The 18,173-nt window shown below is 37.9% G+C and overlaps 1 protein-coding gene across 2 annotated transcripts in view; it reads left to right on the top strand.

Moving 5' to 3' along the window:
• Window positions 1-18,173, top strand: part of hcn4 (hyperpolarization activated cyclic nucleotide-gated potassium channel 4) — a 140,975-nt gene that overhangs the window by 27,620 nt on the left and 95,182 nt on the right. For both annotated transcript variants that reach the window (XR_015514528.1, XM_087292790.1), the window contains exon 2: window positions 17,350-17,773. Coding sequence is in view for 1 of the 2 variants with exons in the window: in XM_087292790.1 (XP_087148916.1) it covers window positions 17,350-17,773 (424 nt within the window). In the remaining variant the exon portion in view is untranslated. The remainder of the gene's footprint in view (window positions 1-17,349; window positions 17,774-18,173) is intronic.

Below are 18,173 nucleotides of genomic sequence, written 5' to 3'. Positions count from 1 at the left end.
TTTTAAAAAGGTACCACCCCAATGACAACTCGCGTACCTTTATTTCTAAGAGTGTACATTTATCTAGTGTGAACAATGTCTTCTGAACTCGGGTGCACACCAATGAAGCCCACGTAATAGAGATGATCTGGGGTGCGGTTCGCTTCTGATATGTATGCAATCGTACCAAATAACAGATGACAAATAACAGAACTGCCAAATGTACAACAAACTTTAGTTTTCATAACGTTCATTCGCGTGTGTGTTTGTGTTTGTGTGTGTGTGTGTGTGTTTAAACTCTGCAGGCATCGTGTGATGTTCTCAACATTTTTCAGATTTTTTTGCAGCAGCAGATAGACGCAAGCGGCTCTCTATATTTTAATTTTGGTAACCTGAGTTTGGTCCAGGCAATTAAACCAAGCACCATAAGTGATCACTTCTTGTTGGAAGAATAAAGCAATTGGCAACGTAGCACAACATGCATACTGTCGCCCCAGAAATGCTGTAGATAATTTTTTTATTCAGTGTTTACCGCAACATATAAAACAATCGGCAACACAGCCAGTCTCACTCATGTTACGTGCGAGCTAGCCACACCCACATATTTACATATTGCGGTATGCACTGAATAAAAAATGTATTTACAGTATTTCTGCAGTAACAATGTGTTCCATCATTCCAGCAGTCCTGTTGACGTGCACTTGTTTCTGTGCTGGTTGGGTTTGCTCAAATAAAACAATAAAAGTCTATGTAATGTCCTCACTAAGAAAGCAAAACAAACCTGTTTGTGTGTGTCCATTGCTTAACCTGTACATTGAGTTCCTGCTCATTAGGTGACAGTAGACACAGACAGCATCCACTTCCACTTATCACACACACACACAGAAATACTCTCTTCACCGCTTCACATTTGTCTCATTTCGAGATAATCTTGTTGAGATAGACTCAGTGCTGCTGTGGTTTTCCTCTTGCTTCTGTCTGTCTCACTCAGCGACTGATATCTGTGATAGAAACATAAATACACTCAAGCACAGATAAAGGAGAGCGAGAGGCTGATTAAACCAGTGCTGGTGCCTGCTTTCTGAAGGAGAAGCTGACTTTCTTCCTTCCTTTATGTAACAGCTGTAGAAAAATGCTATGATAGCAATGTTATAATTTTAAATACAAAATCAGACTTTAATAATAATATTAAGAATGTAATATAATAATAATGCAATATACTATAATATATAACTATCAGATAAAAACATTATAATATATAACTATTATATTTAAAATAAATGTAAAATAAATATTCAAATTATATTAAGTTTGCCAATAAAATAAAACAATAATAAAAAAATTTAAAATGTGTATGTGTTTAAGTGTATGTGTGTATATATATATATATATATATATATATATATATATATATATATAGATAGATAGATAGATAGATATATATGTGTATATATATATATGTGTGTGTGTGTGTATGTATATATATATGTGCATATGTATGTATGTGTATATATATACATATATATATATATATATATATATATATATATATATATATATATATATATATATATATATACATATATATATATATATATATATATGTATATATATATATATACACATACATACATATGCACATATATATATATACATACACACACACATATATATATATATATATATATATGTATATATATATATATATATATATATATATATATATATATATATATATATATATATATATATATATATATAATCATTTAAATGTAATAATAATAATTTACTTGAATGTGGTTTCTTCTTATTTCTGGTAGAGTGATTTGTATGTTAGTTTCAATATGCACAGCAGTGAATAAAAAGTCATGAACTGATTTGATGCCGTTTTCATGGTGCTTTAGTACATATGTATGGCTCTGACCAAGTAAATGGTGCAAAAATTGCAGAGGATTTTTCTCAGATCACTTGTGAGCATGTCCTTGAATTCCATCACGTGTGTTTGAAAGTGTTTTGTAGCAGTGCTGAAGGATGTACTTGGTTTCTCAGTGGGGTTAAGAGTAGCGCTGAGAACATTAGACGTCTGCTGGAAGACTATCTGTGCTCTTCTGCATTGTGTTTATCTGTGGCTTGAAGTGGTTTTGAACAGTGTTTCTGATGTCCTGCAGTCCGCTGTGCTGATGGAGGAGAGAACGCTGATAGAAGAAAGAAATCAGGCACAATGCATCCCTTTTACATGCTGGCATACTATTGGTGCACTACATCCTGAGACTGCTTTTGTGATAACAGGGCACGCATTAGACAAATGCACGGTTTTCCTTGCCATCGTCTGAATGCTTGACTGTAAAAGTTGACTGGCGAAAAGAGCAGAAAGCTTTAAATTGATGCACATTAACAGAAGGTGCTTTGAAAGAAATAGTTTTTTTAATGTATTATTTATATTTTTAGACTATGTTTTGTTTTAATTTATCATTTTCTTTTTTTTATATAGTTCATGTTTGCATAGACCTTGTGTGAGTGTTGTCACAATTGTTAAAAACGTCCATTTCCCGCTAACATTTGAGCACGTTCTTAAACAGCGCTGAACAGAAATGACTGTGATTGGCCATGAAGGTCATCAGTTCACTGAACTCACAGATGTTTACTGAGTTCAACTACAAAAACATTAGAGCATTTCAAAGTCACATTGATCGTGGGGTTTCCTCCGTGTGCTCTGGTTTCCCCCACAGTCTAGACACATGCGCTATAAGTGAATTGGATAATCTAAATTGACTGTAGTGTAAATGAGTGTGTATGGGTGTTTCCCAGCACTAGGTTGTGGCAAACATATGCTGAAATAGTTGGTGGTTCATTCCGCTGTGGGGACCCCTGATAAATAAGGGACGAAGCCTAAGGAAATGAATTAATAAATGAATTAATGCAAAATTATTGAATATACATTTACTTGTGTAATGTAATGTTAATGTTTACTTGTGTAATGTTAAAACAGTACATGTTTTTGGATTTTTTTGGGGTACTAGATCATTTATGTTGTTGCTCTGCTTTTGTGATTTTTGTACAAGTCAAATAATTTAGTTTATTTAATTTTGTTAATTTTATTTATACAGTATTATTTCTTTATTTCTCCTTTTCATTTGATCTGTTTTTTTTATATATTTTACTGAAATTCACTATATATTAGTTGTTTTTTCTTTATTTTGTATGACATTTCCTAATGTCATTTATTGCATAAAATTAATAGAATATACATAGAAGTAAACCATATAAATGACAATATTTTTGCTCTGTTTTAACGATTTAATTAAAATGCACTTCTCTTAAATATAAAACCAGGGCTCGAAATTGCGACCATTTTGGTCGCATATGCGCCCGAAATTTAATCTATGCGACCTCATGATATATTTGGGAGCATTTGTGCGACTGCATGTAATGGTTGTAGTGCGACTTGTTTTGATTTTTTTTCTTTAAACGTGCTGAATCGCTCTTCCCTGCCACTGTATTGGTTCATATCAGCTGTCAATCACTCAAGTCTTTCCGCTGTCAGATGACAGGGAGCTTTTGTAACCGTGGGAAATGCAAACGGCTGAAAAGTGAAAAGTACACAGGTTTGCAAACCTCACCTAAATTTACAAATACGGCAATTAGAGCGATGTGGTGAATGTTGATCCGTCAGCCAAGATCAATCGAGAGTTTTCGGAGAAGGTGCCCGAATCTTAATGCGTTGCATTCACTGCGTGTTCAGCGCAAATGTCCGCTAAATGTAAAATCTGACACTGTATACATCATCGCCAAAGAAGCTCGCCTTTACTAAGTTTAAACAGAAAAGCGGTATTGCGCTGATGGTCATCCTGGAGGAATCCTGTGACTCGCCTGCTTTCCACAAACACAGAAAAATGAAAATCAGCGCATGATGAGACATTTACAATGACACAAACCAAAACTTTTAAAAACTGATAGAAGTGAGACTTCTTCCTTTCTTTTGTCCATTTTTGAGATGCATTTTATTTTTCTATTTAATTACTGATGATTGCTTTGCAGCTCTCAGCCTTGAATTGAATAATTTAATATAATCTTTCATTTGTTTTGTAGCAGAAATATTATTTATTAGATTGACATGCATATAAAAACAAGGCTCTTAAAGCATGCACCGGTGACCTCCGATGGACAGTAGCTCCGAAATGAGACGCAGATTCAGAGTTCCACATGAGGTGGTTATTAATGAGCAAGTAATATAAATATCATAAACATTAGGTGAGCAGGTTACCTTGTAACTCTGTGTCCTAACAACATGCACCATAACAAGATAGACAGTGATATGCAATTTGGCTGTTTGCACTAGACGAAACACGACGGAAATGTAAATGCAGCCATTCAGAAGCACAGAATAGTGCACTCACTGCACTTCAGCGAAACGGTAAAGTTTATAATCTAATGAATATGTATAAACCTCTTTAACATGATTGCATGTAGAGGCTGAATCACTGATATGTGTTGATTTTGAGTCAGGTTTATTGTATTTTCAAGATCTGAGGTGAATTATCTGCTGCTGCTTTCAGTAGTATGTCATGTAAAATGGCAGTCAAACACACAGTATTAGCATTTAACACTGAATAAAGAAAATGTGCTATATCTGAGCTGATCATGGTCAGTAAATAAAAAAATAAATAATAAAAAGCTGTTTCTGATATATAAATTCGAGGTGTTGGTTGGGACAAAATCTCCTTTTTAGTATGGAAGATATTCCTTCTATTCAGTGCTGTTGCTTTTATTTAGAAGACGGTTTAATTTACTCGCTCCAGTCCTCAATCTAGCAACCTGCACATGCATTTGTTTTGATCCAGGAGTGCAATACCTTGTTCAACCACTGGTGGTCAAACTCCCATGCTGCACCTGTTTTTAACACTTTTATGATTTGTTTTTATTTTCTTGTTCTTGTTTCTTTTATTTCCGTTTATGTAAAGCACTTTGAATTACCATTGCGGATTAAATGTGCTATATAAATAAACTAGCCTGGCCTTGCCTTGTGATATTAGTTGATAAATAGTCAAATCCAATTTCATGACTGGATTATTTTATTCCATCTGCATTTACATCACAGATTGAATAGTGTCCTTATTATAGAGGAGCTCAGGTAAAAATTACCAAGTGATGATATGACCCTTATAAAGAGATCCTGGTGATTTCTCTAGGCCAGGAGTGTCCAAAGTCTGTCCTGGAGGGCCGGTGTCCTGCTGACTTTAGCTCCAACTTGCTTCAACACACCTGCCTGGAAGTTTCTAGTACATCTAATAAGAGCTTGATTAGCTTGTTCAGGTGTGTTTGATTAGGGTTGGAGCTAAACTCTCCTGATCTAGGCTGAGTCCCCATGTCTACACACACACACACACACACACACACACACACACGTCACCAAAGTGTTCAGAGTCTCCTATAAGAGTTGAATCTCAGTCGGTTGGACAGGGTGCAAGAAAAAAGACTAATTCATAGCGGCACATTATACCGCAGCTGTCTAATATAACATGATCTAACATCCGCTCTCTCTCTTTAATGTGTGTGTCTCTGTGTGTGTGTGTGTGTGTGGCCAGATGGCTCATCCCCACTTTTGAGAGAGATCTTCCAACACACAACAAACTTGTGATCCAACAAGCACCTCAAAAACAAACAGCCGCCTTATGAACAAACACACAAGAAGAGCAAGAAAATGCATTATTCAAGAGGAGCTGCTTATTATTCATGTTTATAAATGAGCTGCTTCAGCAGAGACACGCCACATTATACACCTGAACACCGTGCGTCGCTCCGACACATCTCTGGGGTGTGTGAATGGGGTTGCTAGGGTGTGTGCTGGCTAGTTCTAGTTGTCTGAGTGGTTGCCAGGGCATTTTTGTGCGGTTGGGACTTTTTTGATCATTGTTTTATGGTTGCTAGGGTATGGTCTGATTTCACGCAGCTGCCATTTTAAACTGCGAAATCTTGGCTGTGGTGGGAAGACACGGATTGGAATAGTCAAGGTTTTAAAAACGCCAACATTTTTCCGTAATACCGTTTAGAAGGTGTGCCATGGTTTCCGCTACATTCATTCTGTCATGACGGGGCACCACACCAAAATTCATACCGTCATGGCTACATTACAGCTTCCCATTCAAAACATTCAGTCGTTGTTGTTGTTGTTGTTGTTGTTTCTAATAACAAGTTATAAATTGCACCAAAACGCATTAAAAGGTAAGTGAATTATAACAGCGCAGGCTTTTCAGTAACTGTAGTAGTGCTGTGCGCTATTTGTTTAACACTTTAAGTGGTGACGTGCTGACTGACTGACAGGTGCGCGATGCGTGAGGCCAGCAAACACGACATGGCTTTTAGTTAGGATGAACACAGTTTCCATAATTATACTTTATTTATAGATAAAGGTCTGTGGTTCTGCATATAATTGGTGGATTGGCCATGGTTTAGGGATGGTCGTTTTGGTTAATTTTGCCAACCAATAACTGCCGATCGTTAACCAAATATTAACCGTTAACTGGTCAGATTATTCATTCATTTTTTTCTTTTTAGGTTAGTTCCTTTATTAATCTGGGGTCGCAACAGTGGAATGAACCGCCAACCTATCTAGCACTTTTTACACAGCGATGCTCTTTCAGCTGCAACCCATCACTGAGAAAGGGGTCAGATTAATATTAAATTATTATGTGATAAAAAATAAAATTGACGTGTCTATTTAGCGTCTGACACCTTAATAGGTCACACTTTACAATAAGGTTCATTAGTTCATGTTAGTTAATGCAATAACTAGTGAACCTTATTGTAAAATGTTATCAATTAATATAATGCTTTTTTAAAATACTGATTTATTTTAACATGCGAACAGCAGCCTAAAAACATAGCAGAATATCTTCACACACCTGCCGTGTGAAGAAAAACTGAATAAACTAAATAAAAAGAATAAAATAAATAGGCCTGTCCTAGATATTTTTCACTTAAATGACAAATTTAGATTACAAAGCGAAAACACTGACTGTTGTTTTTGAAGATCTGGCGTAGGCTGTTTTTTCTAGTCATTTGTTTTTTTTCTTCCGTCAAATAAAAATATCAGACTTTATACTTTAAATCAATTGATCTACAGAAAATCTGCATTTAATTAATGCTCCGCTGTTATTCTGATATCACAAGTCTCTGTCAAATTTTTAATAGTTAAAATTTTTTTTTTTTGTGACTTTTCCAAATAACCAGAGCGCTAGAACTCACCAATCTGCTTTAGACTTTGTATAATATATATACAATTCAGTAATAACTGAAACAAACACAAAGCACGAGCTCACGTTTGTCACTTCAGGTCAGAATAACTCATGTGAAATCGAGTGCCATATAGCAGCGGTGAGGAGATTGTAAATAAAAAAGGATGTTGAGAGGCGCTTTTTGGTTTGTTTTTTGTGCATCCCTTTACATAAAAGCTCAGATCTGATTATCATACCTTGTTTCGTTTACAGAGTTTGAGGTATACTGTGTCATTATTATTCACACCTTACAGATGTTGATCTGAACAATCAAAGCAAACTTTAAGTTCACCATTGCACACACTGTGTAACGTTGAATTTATCAAGTTTAAGAGCCTCTTTAACACTTGTTTATTTTGTTATGGAGAGATCAGATATTGTGTTTAAATATTTTTGTTTCTGACTATTAAAACTATTTGCCAGTAATGTTGGTAAATTAAAACAAAGTGGTTAAATAAAAAATTCCTAATATTCTTAAATGCATTGTTGAAAAATGTTCAATAATTATCGATATCGAATGATATGAAACATGATATCGTGATAATTCTTTTTGCAATATCACTCAGCCCTAATTATTAATCTTATAAAAGTGAAACTGTGTGTTTTACAACAGTTATTTGACATCTGTAGCGTAGATCTGTGAATATCTTTGTGTCAACACTCCACAATTGTGATTGTGAATTTTTGGTAAAATTACTGTAATGCAGTCACTGTAGTAAATGTACAGTGGATAAAACAACATACACTCGCACATATATTCACTCTACTACTTTGTTCATGCATGGCTGGAGTGCGTGCGTGCGTGCGTGTGTGTGTGTGTGTGTATGTGTGTGTGTGAAAAAGGGGAGAGGGAGGCTTATCTTGTAGCTGAAGGCACTTTAAAGGTGAAAACATGTCATAGACGTCCTCTTAGGGAACAGGACTCTCTCTCTCTCTCTCTCTCTCTCTCTCTCTCTCTCTCCATAGTGGACAAGAGAAATGTCATGGAGGAGCATCTTGGGTTTCTTCTTTTCTTTCTTTTAATAGATATTCTCTCTCCATTCATCTTCAGTCTTTCTCCATGTTTTCAATAGTTTTTGCACAGATGAACTGGTGAATCTCTAGGATTCAGAACAATTTAGATGTTTATTTTTGATTTTTGTAAATAAAAAAATGAAGGATTTCAGGAGTTCACACTTAGCTGATGGTTGATTAGAAAGCGTGTTTGGCATGTGCGTGTCCAAAAACCATTGTTAGCCAACTGAGGTCGCAAGTTTCATCGTTGCAAACATAGTTTGTTAATTTGTTGTTTTCCAAATCCTTCATTCCAACGAACATTCGCAAACTGCATTGCAAACTTGTACGCTTGCAACTACACGTCTAGAGCTGTAGTTAGAAGCATAGTTCCTGGCTGTGTTCTATTCCCACATACCCCCCATACGCCCTATTCCTTTAGAACATTCTAACACTTAAACTTGGAATGATTAAAACAAATACATTAAGGTCATCTCTCTTAGGTGTAATTTGCTTTTCAAGTATCTTCATATTGACAATTGCGTTCCCTTCATAGTGCATTATGGGCGTTTTACATTATACCGATTATAACGATTGATCTGCGACAGAGAAACTACAGTTTTGCGAAACACTCCTTATTACATCGTTCTTTTCCTAAATATGCATTGTATTTTGATGGTTATAAGATCCTCGAGTCTGGGGCTCCCTCTCGTTTACAGGGTGAGAGGGGGGTTTGAGCTCAGGTAGATCTTGAGAACTCTCCCACTTATTTATGGCTAATGACAAATTAGGGATTGCTATGGAGAGATATGCTGCTGATTAAGAGCTCACCTATGGTGCCAATTTGGATTAGTTAATTCGCTTATCTTATCGCGTGCCTTTGGATGGTGGAACGGAGCTGGGGGAAACCCATGCGAGGGAGGGAACAGGGAGAACATGGCCTGGTTAGGATTTGAACCAGTGACATTCTTGCCATGAGGCAACATTGCTAACCAACAGGCCACCATGCCATCCAATATACATAAAAAAGGGAGGAGTAGGGGGTTCAGTGGTCAGCACTTTGGCCTCACAACAAAAAGGTCGCTGGTTCGAGTCCCAGCTGGCTCAGTTGGCATTTCTGTGTGGAGTTTGCATGTTCTCCCCATGTTGGTGTGGCTTTCCTCCGGGTGCTCCGGTTTTTCCCACAGTCCAAACACATGCACTATAGGGGAATTGATAAACTAAATTGGTGCGTGTGTGTGTGTGTCTGTGTGTGTCTGTGTGTGTCTGTGTGTGTGTGTGTGTGTGTGTGTGTCTGTGTGTCTTTGTGTGTGTCTGTGTGTGTGTGTGTGTGTAAATAAATGTGTGTATGGGTGTTTCCCAGAACTGAGATCCAGCTAAAAGTGCATCTGCTGTGTAAAACAAATGCTGGAATAGTTGGCGGTTCATTCCGTTGTGGAAAATGACTGACACAGAATTATTATAATAAGCAGAATTCCCCTTTAAAAGTACTTGGTGATTTCCAAACAGTGATCTAGAACCTGTTTGAAGTCATTCTTTCTGTTTAGCTGCTGCTACAAACTTACACTACAAAACTTCACCTTTGCAGAATATAATTTCCTCTCTCTTTCCTTTTGATTTCATGGAAATTGTGTCTTGTTGTTGACAGCCTTGGTGAGACTCAGCCGAGCGCTCTGTGTGGTACTGTTGTCTTCTTCCTCTTGTTTTCTTCTCTCTCTGCATGTGTGGGGAATTCACAGTCTAACGTCAGAGAAACGTCGTGTGCCGGGAGAGAGCACAACCACTGTAAATACTAGATGGAGTCTATTTCTGTCTGGGAACATGAGATTGACTGTTAACTGCACACACGTACTCAAACACACACACACACACACACATGCTGTATTTATGGAGCGGTGCTTCTGCATGCAGGGGTCTCTATTCATAATAAAACAGGCCAGATCTCTGCCTGCTAGTTAAAATATTCTCCATCACAACATCGTGTTCACAGACATGCACAAAACATGTTGTATGACTTCACTGGGCTGTAACAAGCTTCTCATTTGATCTCTTAATCAGAAAACTTTCTGCCTGTCAGTGTTTTGAGTTTGTTTAACAGTCATTGACTACGTTTACATAAACATCGAATTATTTGCCTAAATCTAAATAAGTCAACAATATGATTAAGGTGTTTACCCGAGTGGCTTTTTGAATGTTCTTTTCATGAGCCTGTTTTACATGTTCTAGCACATAGATCAAAACGTCTTTGCGTCACCACAATATCCACATTTCCTCTGGATTTTCTTGTATTTTTGGGTGTTTTATGCTTAATTTGTTGACTTTAAGCACAGTTTGGCACTTTCACTTTCATTCTGGAACATGTTATTCATGCATTGTGACAAACTGAGGCATTGGATGTAAGTATGCAAAACTCCACTTAACTGAAAGCCATCTCTCCAGAAAACAACAGTGCCATTATTCAGCTCATTTCAGTGGAGTGTTGATTTAGTTTAGTTTAATAATAGCTGTATTGAAGAGTTCATTAAACAAGTGACGAGGAACTAATAACTGTTCATTTACTGCACAATCATTCAGTCCTTTTGGATTTTATGCCTGTTTTGTTTCTTGATGAAGAGTCTTGAGTTTTGTTCTATGAAGACTTTAACTGGGTCATCTGGACCTGATGAAGCCGTCAGAATGAGCAGAGACAGAGAAAATGGCAAATGAACATTCATTCTTTCAATAATTCCTTATTCATCAGAGCTCGCCACAGCGGAATGAACCGTCAACTTATCCAGCACGTTTTCACGCAGCGGATGCCCTTCCAGCAGCATCCCATCTCTGGGAAACATCCACACACTTATTCATACACTACGGACAATTTAGCCTACCCAATTCACCTGTACCGCATGTGTTTGGACTGTGATGGAAACCGGAGCACCCGGAGGAAACCCATGTGAACGCATGGAGAACATGCAAACTCCACACAGATACACCAACTGAGCCGACCCGAGGTTTGAACCAGTGACCGTCTTGCTGTGAGGCGACAGCATTTCCTACTGCGCCACTGCGTCGCCTGATATTGAACAGAAATAGTGAATTCTGATGAGACATTAGCTTGCGTGTGTGTGCATGTGCACGCATGCTGGGAAACACTGAGACTGATGAACAAATGTTATATTTGTTGAGTGTGTGTGTGTGTGTGTGTATGTGTGAGAGATGTTCTCCTGGGTTTTAATCCTCAGCTGAAGCGAACAGTGTCAGAAACATCACACTAAATATAACACACACTCCTGACAGACATCGAAACCGCTGGATTCCCCCAGTACTTTGAAGATTTCCAATTACTGTCAGTGTTTTCTCTCTCTTTCTGTGTGTGTGTGTGTGTGTGCGCGCGCCCAGGCATTTGTGTCTTTAAAAATTCTTTCTTTTAAATGGCCTAAAATTGTGTTTGTGCAGTTTGTGTGTGTGTGTGTGTGTGTGTGTGTGTGTGTGTGTGTGTGTTTACATTTTGGTGTGTGCATGTAAATTTGTTTGCACGTGTATGTGTGTGCGCGCATTTGTCTGAGTGTGTGTGTACTATTTTTTTTTGGGTGGCTATTGTTAAAATGTAGAGATTTTTGCTGTGTGTGTGTGTGTGTGTGCATTTGTGTGTGAGTGTACTAATTTTTTGACCTTTTGTTAAAATGTGGGGACTAGTGTGTGTTTGTGTGTGTATACATTTTAGGTGTGTTGGTGTAGATTTGTTTGTGTGTGCGCGCAGTATGCATGTAGGTGCATGTATATGTGTGTGCGCGTTTGTTTATAGCTGCGTCCCAAATCGTTTACTTATGCACTATTCTAAGCCATTTTGTAGTATAAATAGTGTCAGTAGTGCGTTCACAGTGAAAACTCTAAAAATAATAAGTGCACTTTAATTACTCGGATGATGCACTCATTCAGCCGCTAAAATTGTGTAATGATGGACACTTCACACACTCAACGGCCGCAGGTTTGCTCACGTAGTGGAAGGGGCGGAGCTATCGGGTGCACATGTTGAATAACTTTATTTATTTTGGATGGTGAAAGCAAAATTCTCCTACCAGAGTGATTATAGCGCCTCCCGATGGTGAATGCGGCAATACTCATGTCAGGTATTATTTGATAATTTGGTCATTTATTTCACTGATTTGGCCACCGTCAAACGTCATCAGGGAAACGGTTTGAATTTCAGCTTAGTAAAAAAACATTAGTGTGCCATTTGGGACAACACTACATACATGTACTATGCTGTTGAGTGTGTAAGTGCATGAGTGCATAGTGTGCCATTTTGGCTTATGTGTGTGTGTGTGTGTTTTTGGGGAGGCTATTGTTAAAATGTGGAGATTTTTAGCAGTTTGTGTGTGTGTGTGTGTACAATTAGCTGTAGATTTTTGTATATGTGTGTGTGTGTTTGGACTGTGAGGGAAATCGGAGCACCCTGAGGAAACCCACACCAACATTGGGAGAACATGCAAACTCCACACAGACACAACAACTGACCCAGCTGGGCTTGAACCAGCGACCTTCTTGCTGCGAGACCACAGTGCTAACCACTGATCCACCGTGCCACCCTGCTTGTAAAAGTAGTGATGTGCAATGTTTACTGTGATTTCGGTGAGCTCAGGCCTGATGCTCCTGAACTATTTCTCTAGTAGTTTCTCTTGTTCTGTCTGTTAAAACAATGTTGGGAAATCTCCACAAACACGAGCAAATCGAAGCACTTTGGTTTACTCTGCTTTAAATTGGCTTTCACACTGACTATGGATTTTTATGGGCTGCCTAAACTTGTGGTGGTAAATCAAGCAGAACCAGACAAACCGTTCCCAACGCTGACCTTCTCTCTTAATGCAGTCTATAGAGCCGCGAGGATATATCGCCAACAACACAGCCAATCTAGATTCAATTACCAACTGGGCCAAGAGGGCAATTTATAACTAAACACACACACACACTCGTGTAGATGCTCCTGAGGATGCGAGAGGTCGAGCCGCATGCATTAAACTCCTGTGTTTACCGTGGAGAAACACTGAGGGATTCAGCATCATGACTTTCTAAACATAATTCAGAGCTGAAATCTCCAGCGTGTCCTGCTTTTCGCTCATAAGCCGAGATACAGAGAACAGAATTTAAATGTATTGCTGAAATGAGCTTCCTCAGTCACAAAGGTGTGTGTGTGTGTGTGTGTGTGTGTGTGTGCATTTGCATTATGAATAATTACGCATCATAATTATGTGCGGTGTTTTATGGGATTTGTTTGAGCTCATGAAATGCTGATTTCATACAGGCCTGAAAGATGCACTCTTTTCGTCTGAGCTGTTCTTGGTTAGTTTGTTTTCCTGTACAAATATCTGAACGTTCTTGAGTCAATTTGAGAGCCAAATCTGGTTAAGATTTAAAGTTCTGTACTGAAAAATGTATAAGTAATCAATTAAGAATTAAAGGGGTGGTCCAGGATGTAGTTTTAAGGCTTAGTTGTGTTTAATAGATGCAAAGCAATCTGTGCTCATGTTTCACTTAAAGGAAATCGCGTTATTTTTTCATATATCTCACTTTGATTATATACAGCTACTCAGCTAACATGAAAACAATATATATAGGATATATACATCCTCTTAAAGGCCCTTTACTTTCCGTAACAAGTGCTTGTGCACGGGAGTTTTTTTTTCTTTTTCTCTGATGCTCGGATTAAGTTGTTTTCTGTAATATATCGTGACAGAAGAATAAAGCACAAGATGTGGGATGCTACCTGTGTGAGCCTTGATTTATCTTTCTGCTGCTACACAATCAGGTGACCTCTCCTGTATTTTTTTAACTTAACGCGTTACACGACGTCTTTCACATGTATCCGGAATATGCAGGTGTAAGTAATAGGAATCATCCACAAATCTTTTGTGACTTCATTAGCTGAGATGTGAAATGCACAAAGAAGTCGCGCACACACATAGAGACACGAACATGCTGGTGGAGTGTGTGTGTGTGTGTGTTTACAGCAGTTTGACTGATAAATATGAGTTTGTAGCTCAATCATTTGCCCGCAAAACAGCATTTCGCATTGTTTACATCGTTGCTACAGCAAACCGTTAACGCTAGACACTGAACATGTCATGATCAATTTGAACAAATAAAAACACTTACAGGTTGTAGCTCACAGCTTCTGTTTTGAGGAGATTTTAGCCAAATCCAGCACTGAACTGGGAGAGATTCTGGAGCTGTTTTGTCAAATCATGCTTGCTCTGTATTTGATAATTCTTTGGAACATAATTAATATTGAACTGTAAGCACTTCTGTCTTTTTATCGTGTCCTTTGGAAGCCCAAATACAGAAACAGACGAAGCTCTGTGGAAACAGCCGTGTTTAGACGCATTTTAGCTTCATGCTATAACGTTACAGCGCATCTGGCCACGGCTGCGCAGTGTGTGCACAATAAACGAACCTTTGTGATGTCACAGGTGGGTGGAAGTATTTTTCGTAGTCCCCAAAATTCGTTCATTGTAGGCTTTGCTAAGCTAACTATGTAAAAATCAAGGTCTCCCTTTGCATTGAACTTTTTACATTCAGAGGTGTTGTTTGTTCACACAGCTACATTACACATCAACCAAAGTTCAAAATATGATATCATCGTGGACCACCCCTTTAAACTTTTTATTAAATTACTTAACTGACATTAACTGAGAAAATGTCTTGTCATTTCAGTCTTTCCTGCCTTTGGTAATTGTTTGTAAACGTTCTTGGCAAATTCAGAGTGATCTTGTTTCTTTGCCTAATTATTTGTTTTGTAGTACAACTCAGTTGAGATGCTGCACGCCAACCAGTTTATGCGACGCTAAAACCAGCATCCAAAATAACTTTATACTGGGAACAAGTAATGGAATCTTCTTAACTGGTGAAATCTGTTCTTAACCTTCGGTCACCAGATAAACCAGCTAAGCTGATCTGATGTGTTTTACAACAGTGCTTTATTCCTGATGCGTATGCTTTACTGCTTGTGTGTAAATAAATGACCACATGCTGATGTCCTTAACAAGAGTTTCTGCTTATAGTCTGACTGTAAAAGGCTACATTATGCAGATTGAGTCAGTTTAAGAAAACCTTTGCTGACTGAAGATTTTGAAACTGCCAAAAAGGGATTATTGTTTGTTTATTTGTTTGTTTGAAACCTTTACATTTGAGCTTGATTTAAGCCAATTAAATTTAAATAATAAAATAAAAATATTTCAGTTTAATATCAAGGCTATTCTATAAAAATAAAGCCAATTTATGCATAATAATGAAAGTACATATCTTAAAAACTAACAAAACAAAGTTTTTTAATGCTCTTGCCATTTTCTTTTCTTTTTTTTGAGGGGAAAAATTAACTTAATTTGGCCATTTGAACTCTTAAAAGTTTATTAAACTGATTATATTTTTACTAAATAACATAATTTATGTATTCATTTATTTATTCATTCATTTATTCATTTCCTTTTGTGCTTGGTCCCTTTATTAATTTGGGGTTGCCACAATGAAATGAACTGCCACATTATCCAGCATATGTTTATGTATATTAATTAAGTTTTAGTTTCTTATTTACTAACAGTTAATAAATAAAGAATAGTTACAACTTTAGGGTGCTTTCACACCTACACTTTTGTTTCGGAACGTGTCTCGTTTGCCCAGTTAGCGCGGTTCGTTTGGCATATGTGAACAGGGCAATCGCGCTCTGTTCCGCGCCAAAGTAATCGCTCCGAGATCACTTGAATGAGGTGGTCTCCGCTCGATTGAAACAAACCCTGGAGCGGTTCGATTGCAGTGAGAAAGCGATCTAATCCGAGCGCGGTTATATCACAGTGTTTATGGATATGTAATAGGCATACGGCTATATGAAGAGAGAATTATGAGTAGAGCGGGAAGTTTCACGAGTCTCCGGATGCCCGCAAACGAGTGATGATCTCGCGGTGATCTTGCGTCTTCCTCCCGGTCATCAAATAGGCATCGTCACGCACCCTTCTCACCCCTCCCCACCGCGTCTCTCCTCAGACACGTCGCGCGCGCACCCTGTCAATCACCACCAAACCACCACTTCTCCTGACAGCTGAGCGGGACGCTGCAAAATAAACCCTGACACTCTGACCAATGTGAGGAGAGTTTACTCGCACGTGACTTGTTTTAGCTCTTTTGGTCTGATTAGAAACTTTGCAGTGTGAAAGTGAACCGCTCCAAGAGCAAAGAGCAACACTGTAACAATTGTAATCTCTGTTTCAGAACAACTGAATCCATTCACAGGTGTGAACGCAGCCTTAGAATAGCATCCCAATAGCATATATAAACTATTAACTCATACTTAACAAGTCTTTAGTAAGTGATTTTCCAACAGCTTGTTCATGATCTATTACTAATTTATTAGGTATAGATTTAAATCATTAAAATACAGTTAAAAAGTAATTTATAATTGTTTGTAAGCTGAAAAAAAAATTGTAAGTTTTCTATTGGCTGTCTATAAGGCACAGTTGTAATTCAATTCAATTCAGTTCAGCTTTATTTGTATAGCGCTTTTACAATGTAGATTGTGTCAAAGCAGCTTCACATAAATGGTCATAGTAACTGGAATGGTGTGGTTCAGTAACTGGAACAGTGTGGTTCAGGTTTTAGTGTTTAAGTTCAGTTCAGTTCAGTTTAGCTCAGTTCAGTGTGATTTAATCATTACTGAGAGTTCAAACACTGAAGAGCCAATTCATCGATGCGTAGCTCTACCAATCCTGAACCATGCGAGGCAGTGGCGACAGCGGAGAGGGAAAAAAAACTTCACCTGATGGGAGTGAAGAAAAAAAACCTTGAGAGAACCAGACTCAGTTGGGCACGACCATTTTAATTTCTCCGCTGGCCAAAAGTCTTGTGCAGAACTTCATTCGCCGTGGTTTAGGCTGGAAGTTGTAAATAATAAACAAACGATTAACTTTTATTTAACAAGTCATTCATAACTCATTAACTAACAGTTTATTAATGATCTTTAAACTAGTTGTAACGGATAGTTTTTCTAAATTGTTACCCACCATTTAAGACTTGTGACTTACTCTTGCCTCTGCTAAATAATACAGTTGCTGGTTTGCTGTTGTACTTTCTGCAGGTTTTACTGGGATCTGACTATGCTGCTCCTGATGGTGGGCAATCTAATCATCATCCCGGTCGGCATCACCTTCTTTAAAGATGAGCACACGCCGCCGTGGATCGTCTTTAACGTGGTCTCCGACACTTTCTTCCTGATGGATCTGGTGCTGAACTTCCGCACGGGGATCGTAAAGGAGGACAACGCAGAAATCATCCTGGACCCTCAGCAGATCAAGATCAAGTATCTGCGCTCGTGGTTCGTGGTGGACTTCATCTCCTCCATTCCCGTGGACTATATCTTCCTCATAGTGGAGACGCGCATCGATTCGGATTTCTACAAGACGGCGCGAGCTCTGCGGATCGTCAGATTCACTAAAATCCTCAGTCTGCTGCGGCTGCTGCGGCTCTCGCGCCTCATACGATACATCCACCAGTGGGAGGAGGTCAGTACACACACAACAATTTTACATCTGGTATACAGGGGGTTAATAATTCAGGAGGGCTAATAATTCTGATTAACAGTATACTGTATGAGGATCATGTGATGCTGAGGGACTCGCATTAGTATTTTTTTTCATTGTGCGAGAGATTTAAAACTTGACACAGTTTTTTCATACACCTGTGAATTTTATTTAATTATTATTATTATTATATTCATGACCATTAATTCAGCAACATATTGATACATTTATTATTATTATTATTATTATTATTATTAATATTATTATCATGGCCATTAATTCAGCAGCATATCAACACATTTATTATTTTTATTATTATTATTATCATTATTATTATTATTATTATTATTATCATGGTCATTAATTCAGCAGCATATTAACA

Source organism: Danio rerio, chromosome 18 (assembly GCF_052040795.2).
Source record: "Danio rerio strain M-AB ecotype USA chromosome 18, GRCz13ab, whole genome shotgun sequence".
NCBI lineage: Eukaryota > Metazoa > Chordata > Actinopteri > Cypriniformes > Danionidae > Danio > Danio rerio.
The sequence above is the reverse complement of the archived record's forward strand: the minus strand, read 5'-3'. Positions and strand labels throughout refer to the sequence as shown.